General features: G+C 42.2%; 1 protein-coding gene across 1 annotated transcript in view; it reads left to right on the top strand.

Annotated features, from left to right (window-relative positions):
• AGA (aspartylglucosaminidase) overlaps positions 1-17,886 on the top strand; it is a 29,470-nt gene extending 11,584 nt beyond the window's left edge. The window contains exons 4-9 of the mRNA XM_044288200.1: positions 1,884-1,996; positions 7,749-7,866; positions 8,863-8,938; positions 10,003-10,110; positions 11,590-11,723; positions 17,627-17,886. Coding sequence (XP_044144135.1) covers positions 1,884-1,996; positions 7,749-7,866; positions 8,863-8,938; positions 10,003-10,110; positions 11,590-11,723; positions 17,627-17,727 — 650 coding nt within the window. The 3' untranslated portion in view covers positions 17,728-17,886. The remainder of the gene's footprint in view (positions 1-1,883; positions 1,997-7,748; positions 7,867-8,862; positions 8,939-10,002; positions 10,111-11,589; positions 11,724-17,626) is intronic.
• Positions 17,887-19,475: the final 1,589 nt, after the last annotated feature.

The following is a 19,475-nucleotide window of genomic DNA, read 5'->3' as shown; positions in this document are numbered from 1 at the left end:
ACTAATGTCGAGGTGTATACCACCGGGCTATGATAGATCAGGGCCACAGTATTTTTGGGGTCAGATAAAAAAAATTAATTATAAGACTGGAGAACCACTTTTTAAGGTGCACAGACCGACGATAGCTGTTGTCTCTCCTGCCTCCCCAATACACATACTTGCTTGGTTTGGCCACATTTTTTGTGTTTTCAATGTGGAGAGAGCCACTGCCAGACACCTATGGTCACTACTTATCTCCCAGGAGAACAAAAGGTTTGGGTGAAAAAACTTCAGTTCAGGAGCGCCTCATATACACTAGCAGGGGCATAGCTAAAGGCTAATGGGCCCTGGTGCAAGAGTTCAGCTTGGGCCCCTCTTCACTCAGTGCTTTGGGGCAGGAAAGCACATAGCCCATCGGGGAGGGAAAGTGGTTCAGTTTTACAAAGGCTATGTGCTTTCCTGCCCCAAAGCACTGAGGGAAGGGGGCCCCAAGCTGAACTCTTGCACCAGGGCCCATGAGCTTTTAGCTACACGCCTTACTCCTTCCCTGCAGCCAGAGGTGTAACTTGACCACCATTTCCTATAATACTGGGGTCTTCTTATGCACCACAAGGGTCTTTGGGCCCCCTCAGGCTCCTGGGCCCAGTAGCGACTGCTACGTCTGCACCCCCTATAGCTACGTCCCTGCACACTAGATTGTTAGCTGGTTCAGCTGACAATAGCTGTGTATGGTGAGGGCTAATTACCTTTTGTGTCCAAAGGCAGGCAATAAACACACACTTGGGCCCTTGCTAGGACCCGCAGGATAATTACTGACAACAAACAAAACGGTCCTCTGACCAGTTGAATCACACTGCTAATAACCACCCCTAGAACACATTACACTATACGCCGCAATACCATATAGGGTGCAAAAGTGAAAATACAAAAAGGTTATATATGGAGGTGTTGATATTATAATAATAAAAACACTACGCACCACTCTGTTTTCAACAAGGACATATCTTAGTGCTGCCATATACTGGTGTTAAAACTGATGCCCTCTGCTTAGTCCTGATTTTATTCATACACATTTTTTTCTTTTCTATAATAGCAGTTTTAAGTGAATATAATAAAATATGTAGTTTTAGATACATAGTTAGGACCCCTAAAGTGATTTTATTTTATTTTTTTGGTCAAAGGACCGTTTTGTTTGTTCACAGTATTCATGCCGCTTTCCTGAAAGTGTGCAGTTGCTAGCAGTATATTGCATCAGATAAGGCGCTACGCCAGCCCCTCGGTGCACCTCTTCACCTTCCCCTCTGCCTGTTGCCCATCCCATGAGATGGACAGGGCCAGGCATTCTTACTGCTTCAAAGCCTGGCCCTGAGCAGTACCATCAGAGCGAGAACGACCGCTCTTAGATCCTCACTGTGCCATTAGTGCAGATCCCAGTATGCCATTTCTCTGCATTAGTAATGCCTAATGCAGAGAGAGAGAGAGAGAGAGAGGCCTTCTTTTAGTCACCATGACCAACCCTACCAGGCAGTATTTCCACTTTAATAGGGTTGATCAAGGTGACAGATGTGCTCTAATAAATGGAAAAACTTGCTTATTTTCTGGTAATTCCCTAAAAGGCATGACTTCGGTAATTTTGGGGTTTATTTTGATTGAATTTTTCCTAGGACATCAGCAGATTTATTTGGTAGCAATGTGATGGGGACGAGCTGACTGTTCTGGTAAGGTCACTGATCTTTGAAACAATCATTGTGGCGTTATTAGCCTTTCCTCTTCTCTCCTTCAAAGTAGGTTTCAATTTTACTTTGCAAAGTGTAATGTGAGCGTCCAGTTTATGAGGCGGCGAGAAAATGCAGGATAGTAGCAATTAAAACCAGACAGTAACTTATCAAACCTATCCCTTTTAGCTTCTTTGTTTGCTGAGAGCATGGGTTTTGTGTGTGAAGATTTAACCACCAACAGATCCTTATCCATCTATTCGAAATGGCTCGATCAGCAGTGCCAACCAAACTTTCACAAGGTAAGTTGTATAGACGGTATCTATATTTGTATTCTACACTATGATGTACAATAAGATCTTAATCCAGGATTAAGAGGGCATGTGTTGTCATGTCCTCTTAAAGCGGTATTCCAGGAATTTAATATTGATGACCTATGTCTGCCGATCAGCTTTTTCAGAGTAGATCTGGTGCCAATGTGCAATGTGTTTTTTTTTTTTTTCGTTTTTCTTTTTTTTTTCGTTTTTCTTTTTTTTACTCCCTGACATCCTAGAGACATAACCTATTTTTTCATTCACATAGCCGTATGAGGGCTTTTTTTGTGCGAGACAAGTTGTACTTTCTAATACCACCATTTATGGCTGCGTATAATGTAGTGGGAAACTGGGAAAAAAAAAATCCAAATTAGGTGGAATTATAAAAAAAACAAAACACACAATTCCACTACAGTTGTATGGGTTTTGATTTTACAGCATTTCCTATGCAGTAAAACTGACCTGTTACTTTCTACGGGTCAGTACGATTACAACGATACCACATAATTATAGTCTGTCTTGTATTTATTTTATTTTTTTCAACTTTGGGGAAATGATTTTTTTTCCTTTGCATCAGCATATTCTAAACCCCATAATTTTTTTTTTTTTTTCATTTATATGTGCATGGGAGTCTGACTTTTTTATCACTTTTTATTAAATTTTTTTGTAATAGGTGAAGTGACCAAAAAACCATGTTGATTTTTTTTTTTTTTTTCTGTTTCGCCATTTCATTTGGCTTATGGGATAAATATTTTTATATTTTAATAGTACAGGCATTTTTGCAAGTGGCGATGCCTATGATGTTTACTTTTTCAATTGTTTATGTATTTTTAATTTTGGGGAAAGGGGGGTGATTTTGAATTTTTATATTTTATTTCTTTATATTTTTTACACTTTTTATTCTTACACTTTTAATAGACTACATATGGAATATAACAAGCAATCGTTAGGTTGCTTTTCTCATAGACTTCAATGCATTAGAAAAACTGGTTTAGTTGCCCATAGCAGCCAATCATTTTCCACCTTTCATTTTCCAAAGGAGCTTTGAAAAATGAAAGGTGGAATACGACTGGTTGCTATGGGCAACTAAGCTAGTTCTACTTTACACTAGTTTTAATAAATCTCCCCCTGTGGAGCCCTGCCACAGGCAAGCTGTCCATAGGTACGTATGTATGGCAGCCTCGGATCACTCAGGAGGACCGAGGTTGCCGCCATCCAGCTCCCTCGATCCTTACTAGCGGCAGCTGGTGCATGACTTGGAGCGTGTGCTTCCAGTTTTTGATCTACCAGATGCCGCGGTCACATTTGACTATGGCATCTGAGGGGTAAATATGTACATACGTTTAAAACAGAAGGCACCTGACGGCTATGTCGCTTGCGAGCAGGCACCATCTTAACGCACCCGACCGACGATTTATTTTTACGTTAGGTGGTTGGGAAGGGGTTAGGCAGCGTGGCCTTTTCATACTATACCAAGTACAGCACCGTACATTGTATAGTGGTTATGATTGGTGTTGCAGCTCATTCCCATTCACTCGCAGTACACAATAGAGCTGCAAAAAGGCCACATTGCGGATGGACATGTCACAAGCCTAGGACAAGGCCACAGTACTCACCTTGGCACCACGGCCTCATCCAGCAGCTGATTGGCAAGTGCCTGGAGTCAAACCCCCTCTGATCAAATATTGATGCCTTATCCTGAGGATTTGTCATCAGTATTTATGTTATCCAGGATTTATAGTGATTAGGCTTCTAATATTGTGTATTTCTAATGCTACAGTTCTAGTTCTTTAGACACTTGTGGTAATTGAATCTGTACCACATCAGAATAAATTGCTTTTATAAATCTTTAAAATCAACTTCCAGGTGTAGCGCTCAGTGGGCAACAAACCTGCAAGACGGCTCAGATGAAACTGATCTCACTTGATAGATTGCAGCATGTCACACGAAAAAGTGTGAAAAAGTTTATTTCGTATAACAAAGCATATAGAGATAATATGCAGTTTTTTTTCATGGACAATACATGCATTATACGCACCCACAAGTGTACGGAGAATCTGAGAGTGAACTTATTTTATTAACATAGAAAAACTGACAGTTGAAGAATCTGCAGGCAATCGTCCTAGTATATTTAGCTTACTTACCCGCTATTTTTGGTTACTTTGTAATGCTTTTTGCCGTGTATGTCACCTGTCCTGACATGTCTGGTTTAATAGCTACATGCATTCACCGTGTAATAACAATTCTGGAGCATCTATTCCTATGACGCTATGTTGTGCCATTCCTTTATTATTTCTACATAAGTTATGAATAAATTGCTAGCAGTCTGCAGTAAGGGTACAGAGGGGAGGTAACCAGTTGAGGGGGTCCCTGCACAGTCTAACACCAGCAGCACTGATTGGATAGAGTCTGACTCTGCAGGGACACACCTTCAACTGGTTACCACCCCTTTGTACCCTTACTGCTAGCAATTTATTCATAACTTATGTAGAAATAATAAGGGAATGGCACAACATAGAGCCATAAGAATAGATGCTCCAGAATTATTACATGGGGAATGCTTGAAGCTATTAAAACAGGCATGTCGGGAGTGGTGACAGGTCCTCTTTCATTATAAAGGTTATGTATACCTTTAGGGGAATTATTTTTTTCTTTTTATTGTTTTGCACCTATTTTCATCAGTTTTCTAGAGCTGCGTGTTCTCACAGTCTGAAGGCTGGTCTCTCTCCTGTCCAGAGAAATCAATCAGACAAACTTTCTGAAGGCCAACTCTGAAGCTCATACATCTGTTCTCCTAAATGGTTATAAAGACTCCTGTAAGATGAATTATGGCCAGTTTGATTTCAGTTTAAAGTGGGTATTCCCATCTATGGCATACTATGTGTGGATTGGGATATACTGTTGTTGTAAAACAGCAGAAACCCGGTGGCTATGGAGCCCGCTCCACTCCAGAGTGGGCACCATCTTTAAATTACAGACGTGTCTGCTTGGCACTCCTCCATTCAGGCTGTGTGCCTCCCAGGTTACAGTACCTTCCCCAGACTTCGGGTCACCGCAAGTAAACTTCCTGCATGGAAGTATTCATGTGTAATGCTGCAGCCAATGACTGGCCTCAATGATGTGTCCTCAAGCAGCATCTCACCGCTGGGTCACATTATACACTGCTTGTTTCCATGGTTACAACCACCCTACAATCCAGCAGCAGTGGTCATGCTGCACACTATAGGAAAAAGCACCCCCTCTCTGTTAGCCGGGACCGCAGGAGCACACATAGGCTGGTGCTTTTTTCTATGGTGTACAAGCACGGCCACCACTGATGGATTGTCGGGTGGTCATAAACATGGAAACTAGCTGTGTATAATGTCATGGAAAAATTAATGTTTATTGGGTGTGGGTCCCTATCTCAAAAACAGGGACCTGAAGTAGATGGAGAGCGCTGGACGGGCTATTGTCGGAAGTCCCATAGTAATGAATGGAAGTGTGGATGCTCAAGTGTGGTGTGCCCTCCATTCTCTGTGGGGCACCGTTCTTGAGATTGGAGCAGGTCACAGAGGTAGAACTTGCACCTGTCAGATGAATATGCCATAAATGTCCCACATGGGATGACCCCTTTAAATAAGTGTTTATAACCATTTAGAAAAACAGAGGTAAGAGCTACAGAGTGAGTTGTCAGACAGATTACTCTGCCAGACCGGCCTACAGTGTATGCAAGTGGCTATAGAAGACAAATGGAGCAAAATTAAAAAAAATGCCCTTGGAGGTGTACACAGCCTCTAAAGAAGAATTCTAGGAACACTGATTTCCAGTCTAGTATGCAATCATGGCATCACCAGTAATATACACTCACCTAAAGAATTATTAGGAACACCTGTTCTATTTCTCATTAATGCAATTATCTAGTCAACCAATCACATGGCAGTTGCTTCAATGCATGTAGGGTTGTGGTCCTGGTCAAGACAATCTCCTGAACTCCAAACTGAATGTCAGAATGGGAAAGAAAGGTGGGCTACAACAGCAGAAGACCCCGCCGGGTACCACTCATCTCCACTACAAATAGGAAAAAGAGGCTACAATTTGCACGAGCTCACCAAAATTGGACTGTTGAAGACTGGAAAAATGTTGCCTGGTCTGATGAGTCTCGATTTCTGTTGAGACATTCAAATGGTAGAGTCCGAATTTGGCGTAAACAGAATGAGAACATGTATCCATCATGCCTTGTTACCACTGTGCAGGCTGGTTGTGGTGGTGTAATGGTGTGGGGGATGTTTTCTGGGCACACTTTAGGCCCCTTAGTGCCAATTAGCCATCGTTCAAATGCCACGGGCTACCTGAGCATTGTTTCTGACCATGTCCATCCCTTCATGACCACCATGTACCCATCCTCTGATGGCTACTTCCAGCAGGATAATGCACCATGTCACAAAGCTCGAATCATTTCAAATTGGTTTCTTGAACATGACAATGAGTTCACTGTACTAAAATGGCCCCCACAGTCACCAGATCTCAACCCAATAGAGCATCTTTGGGATGTGGTGGAACGGGAGCTTCGTGCCCTGGATGTGCATCCCTCAAATCTCCATCAACTGCAAGATGCTATCCTATCAATATGGGCCAACATTTCTAAAAAATGCTATCAGCACCTTGTTGAATCAATGCCACGTAGAATTAAGGCAGTTCTGAAGGCAAAAGGGGGTCCAACACCGTATTAGTATGGTGTTCCTAATAATTCTTTAGGTGAGTGTATATACTGATAATTGCTACTTTTCTTATCTTGTGGGGAGGCACGGCTTGCTCGCCTGCCTGTTTCTATCCCTAGTGCACTCCATAGACTCCGATATAGGCTGCTATTATCCTCCCTAACAGACGGTCCATGTTCTCCCTCCATGATACAAGACGGAACAAGGAAGAATGTTATTTCTCTCTAATGGGTGAAGAAAGTGGTTCCTGGCGCAGTTTACGCACTTCACGCATACTGCATCAGGAACAACACAGGGACTAAAGAATGGTGAGAAAATTGTGTCATGGACCCAATTCCATACAAAATATGCCCCAAACGATCTTGTTTTCATTACTCGGTCTAGGTATTTTTAATCCGAAGAATAATTGTCATTTGAGCTACACACGCTAAATATTTCTGTATTCTCAAACATGTTGAAGGCATGATTGTGGTGTTAAAGGGGTTAACCCATGACAAATGTAAAACAATTAGTCGGACATCATGAAGGACATGACAATACCTTTCTAACAAAGCTAGAACCAGCTCTGTACCTCACATGGATCCAGAGATCTCCCCATTCATTGCTCTACTAGATTTATATCAATCTGACAGCTCAGGGGGTCGTGTCTTTTCTGCTGCAGCTCAGGGGGAGGGCGTGTCTTTTCTGCTGCAGCTCAGGGGGGGCGTGTCTTTTCTGCTGCAGCTCAGGGGGGGCGTGTCTTTGCTGCAGCTCGGGGGGCGTGTCTTTTCTGCTATAACTCTTCCTATCACAGCTCAGGAGGCAGTTGAAGGATGAAACTGAGCATGTGCGGCCATCTCAGTGAGCTGGACAAAGAAAAAGAACAAACAGCAGGTGGTGCTATACAGATACATTTTATTGAATAACTCAGTGGCAATACAGAATTTTTAATTACATGAAATTACAAAAGTATTCAGATCCAGGTGATGGTTTGAAAACTGTAGAATATTTTCAATGGGACCCCCTTTAACACAAGACTGCACATTATTATACATGGTTTGCAGAATGTGACTCCAGATCCTACAAAATCCTGTGGTCCTTATAAACCTGTAAAAAGTTTATCAGAAGGAAAGAAACCCACCCTACAGAAACAAGTGGATTTGCACAGCCATGATACCATTGGTAAGTGAGATAAATAGTATAAATACATAGTATAAATCATATAAGTATTTAAGCGATTGTCTGGCCTTGGAACTGAGACCCCTGGGGTCCTTCCCTATGCCCCTGTACATAAAATCTCACCTGTCCACGGTCCCATTGCTGCTACGTTTCCAGTGCTTCTGGTTCCGCAGGACCAAGAAGCTGCTTAGTCCATTGACTGTTGCAACCAATCACAGGACCCGGTGGTCTTAGCGGTAGCAGTACATCACTGCTGTGACATAGAATTCCTGCCACTGTGACTGCTGAGGCCTGGGATTGACTGCAGTGGTCATAAGACCATGCCGCTTCCTGGTCATGCAGGGATTGGAAGTGGCAGAGAAGGGCATAGCGGCTGGACCTCGGGAAGGAGGGTGTGCTTTTTTATGTTCTGGGAAACGGAGAAGGACCCAAGACTAGACAACACCTTTAATTTATCATATCCTTTTCAGTATAAAGTATATAAATAGTAATTAAAGGGGTTTTCTGGGATTTTGATACTGGTTATCTATCCTCAGGATAGGTAATCAGTGTCTGATCAGTGGGGTCTGACACTCGGGACCTCCACCAATCAGCCGTTTGAGAAGGTATTGGCGCTCCTGTGAGCCCCGCGGCCTTCTCGCAGCTTACAAAACACAGCACAATACATGGTCTTAGTATCTCGTTCAGCTTCATTCCCTTCAATGGGATTGAGTGCGATACTAAGCACAGCCGCCATACACTGTACGGTGCTTTTTGTAAGCTGTGAGAAGTCCGCTACGCTCACAGGAGTGCTGGTGCCTTCTCAAATAGCTGATCGGCAGGGGTCCTGGATTTCAGACCCCCACTGATTAGATACTGATGATAGGTCAAAATCCCGGAAAGCCCCTTTAATCAGATCCTATGTAGTATAAAGTATATAAATGGTCATTTATCAGATCCTATATAGTATATTAATTTTGAGATTGTTCCTTTCTGTATGTTCTTCGATTGGGTAACTAGGAATGATTGTAGTTGATGGAAATGGAAATGTTGCCACTGGAACCTCCACAAATGGAGCGTCTCACAAAATCCCTGGGTAAGTAAATATTTCTCAGGTTATTGCAGTAACCTGTTACATCTTTCCCCACTTAATACACCAATTATAGGCGAAGCATATGTCCTGCTACTTGTCTTCTGCTGTTTCTGAAACCGGATGGCAAATACTATTTTTACATTGATGACACACCTGTCACTTACCATGATGAGCACACTGGTAATGAAGATGGTGGAGCCCACATATGGTAGCACACGCGACACATCTGGTTTATTCCTTCTAAACTGGAAGTGGTGAGAAGTTGCTTCCTTAGGCTGGTTTCAAACTGCCATGGAGGTGAATTTCCCAGACCGACTATGGCTCTGCTGACCTGAGTGATCTATGACAATGTGAGTTCCAGCTTGAGCACTGGTCTACTGTCCAGTACTGAAATGATGCTGTGAGTACAGTACATTAACCCACAATCTGGCTGGAAGTCATGTCATCCGAGATCACTGAGCCACATGGGATCCGGGAATTGTGACCCCCCTTGACTGGTTTTTGGGGACTGCACTGCTGTCTGAAACCCACCTAAGTGGTAAATCTGTCAGTCTGTGGGAAGCCTCACCACACATGTCCAGTTTTCTTGCCACTTTTGAAAAGTGGAGAAGAGGTATGAAAAGTCCCAAATCATAGTACACTTATGAAATGCGCCATAATGTGCACATTTTCTCAGCCATTAGTGGCGTAAAGTCTTTGCCAAATTCCCCTCTGTGTCTAGATAGACATTAGTAACTAACGGCTTGTATGTTACTAGCCTTTCACTGGACAACTGTAGGGAGATTAACAGATCCCTCCCGCTCATAACTGGATATATTCCAATTCTACAAATAAAGGAGTCTTTTTTCTTTCTTTTTGGGAGTCCCAGGGTTTATTACTTTCCTGAATTAAGTGGCACAAATGTATTGCATGTCTACAGGAAAACAAGCAGCCATCTGATGGCAACATGTTATTGGGTGCGTCTATGTGGGCAGCAGCTTGGAGAGGACTGTGGCTAAAGCCACACCAAACTATGAAATGCATATAACTTTATAAATAATGTGATAAAAGCTTCTCTTTATGTGTAGACGGGTGGGAGACTCGCCAATAATTGGAGCTGGATCCTATGCAGACAGTTCAGTTGGAGGAGCAGCAGCCACTGGAGATGGGGACACCATGATGCGATTCTTACCAAGGTAGTGTTCTGGGTAGATTAGGTCTTCAGCCTTTCCGTTCTATAAAGGAGCAGCAGAACGGAAAGGATGAATTCAGCACATAACTGAGCCACATGGAGCCTACAGTTTTCGCTCAGAGGAAGATTTTTGCAGCGGAGACAAACGTTGTGCGCGCAGGACTTTTGTTTCCGCTTCAAAAGTCTTCCTCTGAGCAGAAACCTAACGGACCCATTATAGTCTGTGGGGTCCATAGGCTCTGTTCGGCTCAGTTATGTGCTGAATCTGTCCTTTCCGTTCTCCTGCTCCTATAATGGAACGGAAGGGCTAAATGCTGATGTGAACGCGGCCTAACTGAAAAGACTGTCATATAAGAAAGGTTCCTCATGCATTAAACTGGATTGTGAACAGACATTTTATATAAATTGTTCTTTATTAAGTTTTATATTTATTATGATACCTTTGTTGTAAAGCAATGTCTTTCTGAGAGGAAAATATTTCATGAATGTATGTGTATACAGTTTTTGCTGTTAAAGGGGTTGTCTGAAATAATTAAACATCTCAAACATGCCCTAAAATAAATAAAAAATAACAGACATGCCTGGTCTACCACTGAGGACAGTGAATGGCTGTAGTGGTGATTTCCCGCACACCTACATCTCAGTGTCAGTGACGTGCACAGGGTCATGCCTGAAAAAGGCACCTGACTGCTGCATCCAATCGCTGTCCTCTCCTCAGCAGTCTACTGCAGAGGACAATGGTTGGCTGCAGCCATTGTCTTCTGGATACCTGCACATCAGTGTCTTGCCTTTATAAGGCACCTGACCACTGAAGCCAATCACTGTCCTCTCCTCAGCAGTCTACTGCAGAGGACAATGGTTGGCTGCAGCCATTGTCTTCTGGATACCCGCACATCAGTGTCTTGCCTTTATAAGGAACCTGACAACCGAGGCCAATCACTGTCCTCTCATCAGCAGTCTACCGCAGAGGACAGTGATTGGCTGCAGCCGTTATGTTCTGTATTCCCATACGTCAGTGTCATGCCTGGATCTGATCCAGCCAGTCACTGTGTTCTATGCACCGTGGGCAGGCCTGCAGTGCTTCAGGTTCAGGGCATGAACTGCACCACAGTCGCTCACCTCTGCTGTAACGGCTGTAGTGGTCTCCTAGTTGGATGCTGCAGCCATCGCTCACAGCAGAGAAGAGGGGCTGTGGAACAGCTCATACACTGAACCTGAAGCCCTGCAGGCCTGTCCCCAGTGCACTCCCTGGAGTTGTACTTTAGCATTATGGTGATAAAAAGCAGGGACTGACATATGTATTACCTCCAATCCTCTGCCCCCTACCTATTTCTGTCTTTAGTTTTCCATCAGTAAAAGATCTGGCAGGCTTCAGTTAAATACACTAGATATGATGATATACCTTTTTGCTTTCTCTTGCTCATACTGCAAATTATGGACATTGTCAGTGCAATGATACTTACTGTATACCGATATGTTACAGTTATCAAGCTGTGGAGAACATGAGGATGGGAGCAGACCCCACCATGGCATGTCAGAAGGCTATTGCCAGGATTCAGAAACACGTCCCAATCTTTTTTGGAGCAATAATCTGTGCCAACAAGACAGGAAGTTACGGTAAGGTTATATTTATGTGTGCTGATTTAGACAGATACATTTCTCACATTAAAGTAGGATTAAAGGGTTTGTCGCACAATGGACATTTATCCTGTGGATGGGGATAAAGGTCAAATGCTGTGCGCCCCAATTGCCCACTAGAAGGTGGTCTTAAAAGCTACGGTATGTACACCTTCAGGGACTTTTTTTTTTTTTTTTTTTATGATTGCATTTGACTCATTTTGGGCTAAAAATCTTTTTTTTTTTTTTTTTTCAATTGGCCTTTATTAAAAATATTGAGCCGTTCTGTCACAAAGGGTTAACCGTTTTTCTAGCTGTGTGAATGGTACTTTCTGCCGGTCATCTAATAACCCTTATGTCTAAATTACTAAAAGGTTATAAACACTTATTTAAGCCACATTCTTATCAGTAAGGTAAGGACTGAGCAATAATGAGTGACAATAATGTCAGACAGCAGAGATAAGGAGCCCGTCAGCTCCCCAACTGACAGAGCAGAAAGAAAGTCCAGAGGCTGCTACTAGAGCATCTCAGCTCTGACAGAAAAAAAGGACTCTATATTTTTAATAAAGACCAAAATGAGTTCAATGCAATAATAATAATGAAAAAAAATTACCACCAAAGGTGTACATAACCTTTAAGCCCCCTGTTCCCCCTCACTGCTCAACCGCTGTGAGGAAGAGTTTGAATGGTGCAGTGGTTGAGAATGTTGGCTTCAGCTGCATTCAGTGTCTATAGGGCTGTCATCAAAGAGCTGAGCACTGTATTCAGCTATCTCATCAGTCCAATGGACATTAAATAGTGTGGAAAGCTGCACGCTGAATCACTAAACCATTTAAAGATCACTGGGGTCATGCAGTGACGATGAACCCCCCTTGTATTGATCAGCAGGGGTCCTGGCAATCAGACATTTATTCCTTGTCCTGTGGATAGGAGATGAATGTCCACTGTGGGACAACCCCTTGAATTTTCTTTGTGATGACCAACGGACAGTTCTATACTGGGGCATTGGTCCGAACATGACCAGAATCCTGGTATGTGTAGTTTGAATACCAGCAAAATGAAATATTAAAATGCCTATTGGTAATGTACCCAGCGTTCCCAGACTTCTGAATGGTAAGTGTGATGTATTAGATTATTTCTACTATATAAGTACATGTTTTGGGAAGAGAATAGTGAAGGGATTATGTAAATTACAAGATGTGCAGCCTGGTTTTCACGTCATGTTACAAAAACCACATTGCCTTTGTTAAAATAAGATTAAGAATACTGAGATTCTGGGCGATATTGACGGTAATCACTGCAGATCCTCACTGAAGCATAAGTCACTTCAGTTAGTTGTCCTGGATTATGAGGCTTAATGCCTTGCAACCTCATGGCTTATATGTTACTTTTGGAGGCAAAGTACTGTAACTCTACTCGTTATCATTATACTGATATATTGTTTGCAATAGACACAAAACATATGTACTTAAAACATCACACAGCAGTAGCAGTGCAGCACAACTCTCAGCTGTAAGGGTAAATGCACACGTTCAGGATTTATGTGCGGACAATCTGCACTACGGTGCGGACTTTCCGCACGCAAGTCTGCGCAGAAAATCCGCACACAATCCTGATCGTGTGCATTTACCCTAAGGGTGTATTCACATGTGGAAAAATATCTCCATCTGAATAGGGTTGTCTTGGCAGCAAGCCCATGGGCCTATATTTATTACTCCACCTATGCTAGTTTTCTTCCATCACATATTCACAACTTATGCTAGAAGCCCCTCTTACACAGAATTGTAGCTCCTTTTTGGAACTGTTGCTCCCCGCTCACCATTCTTCCATAAATAGATTTCTGCAAGCCCCATCCAGTTTAAAGAAATTTCTGCAACTAATCTTCTGCTTGTGAATTTATAATAAAAATCTGACATCCACTTTATATCTCGTGCCAGTGTTGAATATTATATTGAGCTCTAAAAGCTGGCAGTATAATCCTAGCAATAGTCAGACAGCATTGGCAGGGTGGGGGGAGCAGTAGACTGTGGGGCTTGGACAGTATGTAATGGGGCATGTGTTAGCTGCTGAATAGCTTTATTTTAAAATTTTTATTTTTTTCTTCTTGAAACACAAGCACAATCGAGTCCATTTCTACCTCTGAACACTTCTCCGAACATTTGTGAAGTTACACACTTAAAAAGAGACCTGTTAGCACCTGCAGGCCCAGTGTATACAAGAGATGACCGGGTACATTGCTCTACTTGTCATTAAGCAGTGTCAAATATCGAACTCATGTTTTAATTAAAACTTGGTATTAGGCTTCCAGCCTAGTTTTCTCCACCCCAGCCAACATTTGGTATCCTCCCTGCACACAGTTCATACTGGGACCCCACCTTCCCAGACAAGCTGCACGTTTTCCAATATACTTATGGCACCTTCAGCAGATTGGGCAGTGTAAAGATGCTGACAGGCCACTTTAATGGATTGCTATGACCAAGGGATGGAGTCTCAAAAGAAAAGTTGAATTCAAGTCCCTTTTACCGTAGAGCTCTGAAATAAGTTTCCTTCAAATATTCAGCAATCCCTACTATAAATTGCCCAGTGGAATGATAGAGCGTGGCCTTTAAATCTAGCTTTGTTTTACATAAAAAATTTAGAAAGGCCTGAAACTTCAAAGCAATCAGAGATCAGTCATTGTGCAGGATGTCTCATTAGTAAGGTTTAGTTTAGCACAGAGTACAATTTACCGATCAAGGAGACTTATTAGATTACACTGCTTATATCATACTTGGATCTTTTGCTTCCCACAGATTTGTGTGTGCCAGATTAGACTCGGAGAAGCTTGTTATTCTTTAATCATTAAATTGGCTGTCCAAGATTCAGATATTGATAACTTGTACAAGGATCAGTCATCAATATCAGATTTTTAGGGGTCCGACACATGGGACCACCCACCAATTAGCTGTTTAAAGGGTTTCTGTTGCTGTTCTCTTAAAATAAAGACTTTTAAAATATGATAATGAGCCTCTAGGTGCTACTGGGGCGTTGCTTCAGCACCTAGAGGCTCGGTCGACGCACCCTTTGGCACGCCCAGGTCCTGTTGATTGACTGTCGAGTTCTCCTCATCGTCCTGTAAATCCCGCGCCTGCGCCGTCCCGTTTAGTATTCGGCACAGGTGCAGTGAGTGAAGGACTCCCTCCTGCTGCCGGCTTCCTCACTGTGCCGAAGGAAAGAAGCCGGCAGCTGGAGCACATTCTTCACTCACTGCGCCTGCGGCGAATACTAAAAGGGACGGTGCGGGATTTATGGGACACTGAGGAGAACTCGAAAGTCAATCAACTCGACCTGGGCGTGCCGAAGGGTAAGTAGACCGAGCCTCTAGGTGCTGAAGCAACGCCCCAGTAGCACCTAGAGGCTCATTAGCATGATGTAAGTCTTTATTTTAAGAGAACAGCGGCGGGCAGGGAGTTATAAAGCATACTGTTATGTTCTGCTGACATTAGCACATCGCTAATGTCAGTCAGCTACATAACGTTTTTTCTGATGACAGAAACCCTTTAAGAAGGTTGCGGCGATTTGGTGAACGATGCAGCCTCCTCATCGCTTACTGAGCAAAGAGCTGTCTATTAGATAGCGGCCATGCCTGGTATTGCAGCTAAGCCCTATTCACCTGAATGGGACTGAGCTGTGCCTGGTCCACGTGACTAAGGAAAGCGGTGCATGCACGGTCTGCTCTCCTTCACTTTGTGGGCTCCTTCACTTTACTGTAAGCCGCCATTATCAAATATTGTCTGCACGTTGCCGCTCAGTCTGGGTCTGTATGTGGAATATGCATCCCCTTTTGGAGGAAATCAGATTATCATTGGACTGTTAGAAACTTTGCAAGTGGTAATGAGATGTTTCTTGGATTGTACAATCAAGCCCCATGGAAATGCATACACCCTAGACATGGGGGCACCTCCCACAGCAAGGGTCCAGGAGCTTTTCAGCTAAAATACCAGAGGAGGAATACATTATATCATAAGACATAATTAGTCTGTAATAATTGTGTTCCATATAATGTGGGCATTGCAGGGAGTCGACATCTCATCCCTGACCGCCAGCATTCCCAGATAATGAGCATCTCACATTTTGGGACCCCTACATATTTGGTATTAAGACGATCGTCATGATGGACTATATGTTATTAAAACATGTTGGGTTTCAGATATCCATTAGTGTGGGCAGGAAGACAAGTTATATTGATATTTATATATATATATATATATGTTTGCTAGGGAGGGAGAGAGCAAGAGCATGCACATGTAATGAAGGCCTTCTTGGGTCAAGAATGGGAGGGAGACCCCTCTCAGTTCCACCCTCTGCCAAATGGGGCTAAAAATAAGGGATTTTGAACCTTTCGTTGACACAATTTGGGGATCCGATCAACATTGGGTTGTGTTCCACGTTCTCCTGTCCCCGGAACCAGAAAGGACTCTTATCAAGCAAATTGCTAAATATTAGGGATCTTTCTATTTTTATAACTGTTTTTGCATGTCTGTGTATGTCTGTTATTTCTTTTTATTTTTGTAACTTAAGTACTGCACATTTTTAGTACATTAAAGCACATCTTTAATTGTTTTGCCTTGTGCCTTGAATGAGCCCAGTAACCTCCATATTTAAATGTATGAATGCGGTTTGCATTATCATGTATTTGCTATTAGTGTGGCTAGTGCTACTGCGAGCCTGCTTGCGAGTGGGGTGCTGTGGGGTTTTCTATGAGCCCCTTATTAATTGGTATATTAATTTAAACCTCATAGGTGGCACCTAGTTGGGGTGCATGAAAGGCCTGTGTGTAGGGATGTGAGAGATTAAGTGCATGAAAGAGATCGACTCTTGGCAGTCACACCCAGGTCACATGACAGGGTGGTCCCCGTACGTGATACAACTTCTTTAAACGGGTTCTCCGGGAATTAAGAAAATGAAAATACCTAAATATGACTTTATTATAAATATATTCCCAAATACCTTTCATTAGCTATATTAGTTCATTTTGTCTAGGGAGCAATTATTAGGAGAAATAAAATGGCCGCCCTCCTATTAGTACACACAATACCTGTCCTGATCACAGGAGGACAAGTTACTTCACAACACCGAGCTAAAGAGCTGCCTCATCCACCTCTCTGCTCTGCTGGTCAGGGATTATGATCCTGAATACAGATGATAAGATCTTCAGCTGAATCTCTGTAGGAAAGGAGCTCATTAGGAGACATGAAGTACAGAGACGATGGACAGGACAGACTGTGGTAATGGAGACTGCATACAAGTGCTGCTGCTCATTACAAACATCTTCACCATCATCTCTGTACTTCGTCTCCTCATGAACTCTATTCCTACAGAGATTCAGCTGAAGCTCAAATTAAAGATTCAGCTGAAGCTCAAATTAAACTGTATTCAGGATCATAACCCCTGACAAGTAGATCAGAGAGGAGTATGAAGCAGCTCTTTAGCTCAGTGTTGTGAAGTAACTTGTCCTGCTGTGTTATCAGGACAAGTTTTTGGTGTACTAATAGGACAGCAGCCATTTTGTTTCTAATAATGATTGCTCCCTAGTCAAAACGAGCCATTATAACTAATGAAAGGTATTTGGGAATATATTTATAATAAAGTATTATTTTTAAGTATTTCATTTTCTTAATTCCCAGAGAACCCCTTTTAAGATATCACACTTTTACTGGAATAGATTTTGAGTTGTATTTTAATGGCATTCAGCATGTTTCATGCTGTAAGGTCATTTCATAGAACAACAAATCATTTGTTTTACAAGTCGAGCAAGTTTTGTTGAATAGGTTTTGTACAATTTTACAGTGTTCTTGAGCTGTTATTTGTTTTGTGCTTTAAATACGGTAAATAGATTAACACTTTCTTTGGTCTCCTTATAGGTGCTGCCTGCAGTAAAGCTCCAGGCTTCAGTCAGTTTCACTACTCCATATATAAACCTGGCCTGTCTCAGCCTCTGGAAGAGATGGTGGATTGTCTATAGCTTAAACTGGGATTGTCTCCTGTAATGCAAAGCACTTTTGCAAAACTTAACACGCTATAGTTTCCTCATGTGTACTATGTGTGCATTTGAGAACTGTACATATATTGCAATGAAGACCAGAAAATCAACTGCAAGACTAATAAAAGAAAATAAATGATATTACTGTTTCGTATGCTACTTTCTTATGAGCAGTATTTCTGCAGGTGCTCTACCTTTAGGGCCTATTCACACGATCCTATGGTTGCCATTAGAGATGAGCGAAGTTTTAAAAAAATTTGATTCTGACACTTTGCTGAATTGTTTAAAAAAAAAAAATGTTTCAATCCGAATTAATTCGCCACTAAGTGCCTTATAAATCAGCTATTTTTTGGCCTACAGGGAGAGTGTATCTCAATGTACATGACTGTGGATCGCAGAAACATGCATAGCTAGTCCGTTGTGGTAGTTAAACAGTTACTCTTACACTTAGTTCACACTTCTTTTATTTGGTCAGTTACGGGTCAAAAACTGATCAAATAACTGAATTGGGAACTCAACGTTACAGGTCAATGTTGGGTATAAAGCACCTAACCGCACAGTGGCCCAAAATTGTACTATAGCGTTAAAGAGCGCTTCCTTTTATGCCATCTGCTTATTCCACATAGATTGCTAGAGAACCTGCTCTGTTACACGCTGATAGAAGTTCCCAAGTTATAAGAGCTTCTAAAGCACAGGCAGAAGAGAAATTAGCTCAGTCAGGGAAAAAAAGGCGATAAGGCATTCTTCAGATACATAAATGAAAAAAGGAAACTAAAACAAGGAATTACCAAATTAAAAACTAAAGAAGGAAGGTATATGGAAGAAGATAAAGAACTAGCTGACTGCCTCAATGAATACTTCTGTTCAGTTTTTACAAAGGAAAATGAAGAAGGACCTCAGTTAGGAAAGAAGACTAATGAATCTTTTGACGCATGTGTCTTTACAGAGGAAGAGGTTCTAGTCAACTGTCTAAAATTAATACAAATAAGTCACAGGGGCCTGATGGGATACACCCAAGGCTATTAAAAGAGCTCAGCGGTGAACTAGCAAAACCATTAACAGTTTTATTTAACCAATCACTGGCAACAGGAGTCGTCCCAGAAGATTGGAAATTAGCAAATGTTGTGCCCATTCACAAGAAAGGTAGTAGGGAGGAATCGGGCAACTATAGGCCAGTAAGCCTGACATCAATAGTGGGGAAATTAATGGAAACCATACTTAAGGAGAAGATTGTGGACCATCTAAAATCCCATGGATTGAAAGATGAAAAACAACATGGTTTACTTCAGGGAGATCATGTCAAACTAATCTTATTGATTTTTTTGATTGGGTGACTAAAATAATAGATGGAGGAGGTGCAGTAGACATCGCTTATCTAGACTTTAGTAAGGCTTTTGATACTGTCCCACATAGAAGGCTTATCAATAAAGTGCAGTCATTGGGCTTGGACTCCCATATTGTTGAATGGATTAGGCAGTGGCTGAGGGACAGGCAACAGAGGTTTGTAGTCAATGGAGTATATTCAGACCAAGGTCTTGTTACCAGTGGGGTACCTCAGGGATCTGTTCTGGGACCCATATTGTTTAATATCTTTATCAGCAAAATTGCAGAAGGCCTCGATGGTAAGGTGTGTCTTTTTGCTGATGACACAAAGATTTGTAACAGGGTTGATGTTCCTGGAGGAATACACCAAATGGAAAAGGACTTAGGAAAACTAGAGGAATGGTCAA

Source organism: Bufo gargarizans, chromosome 1 (assembly GCF_014858855.1).
Source record: "Bufo gargarizans isolate SCDJY-AF-19 chromosome 1, ASM1485885v1, whole genome shotgun sequence".
Lineage (NCBI taxonomy): Eukaryota > Metazoa > Chordata > Amphibia > Anura > Bufonidae > Bufo > Bufo gargarizans.
Note: the sequence above shows the minus strand (reverse complement) of the source record. Positions and strands in the feature narration are given on the sequence as shown.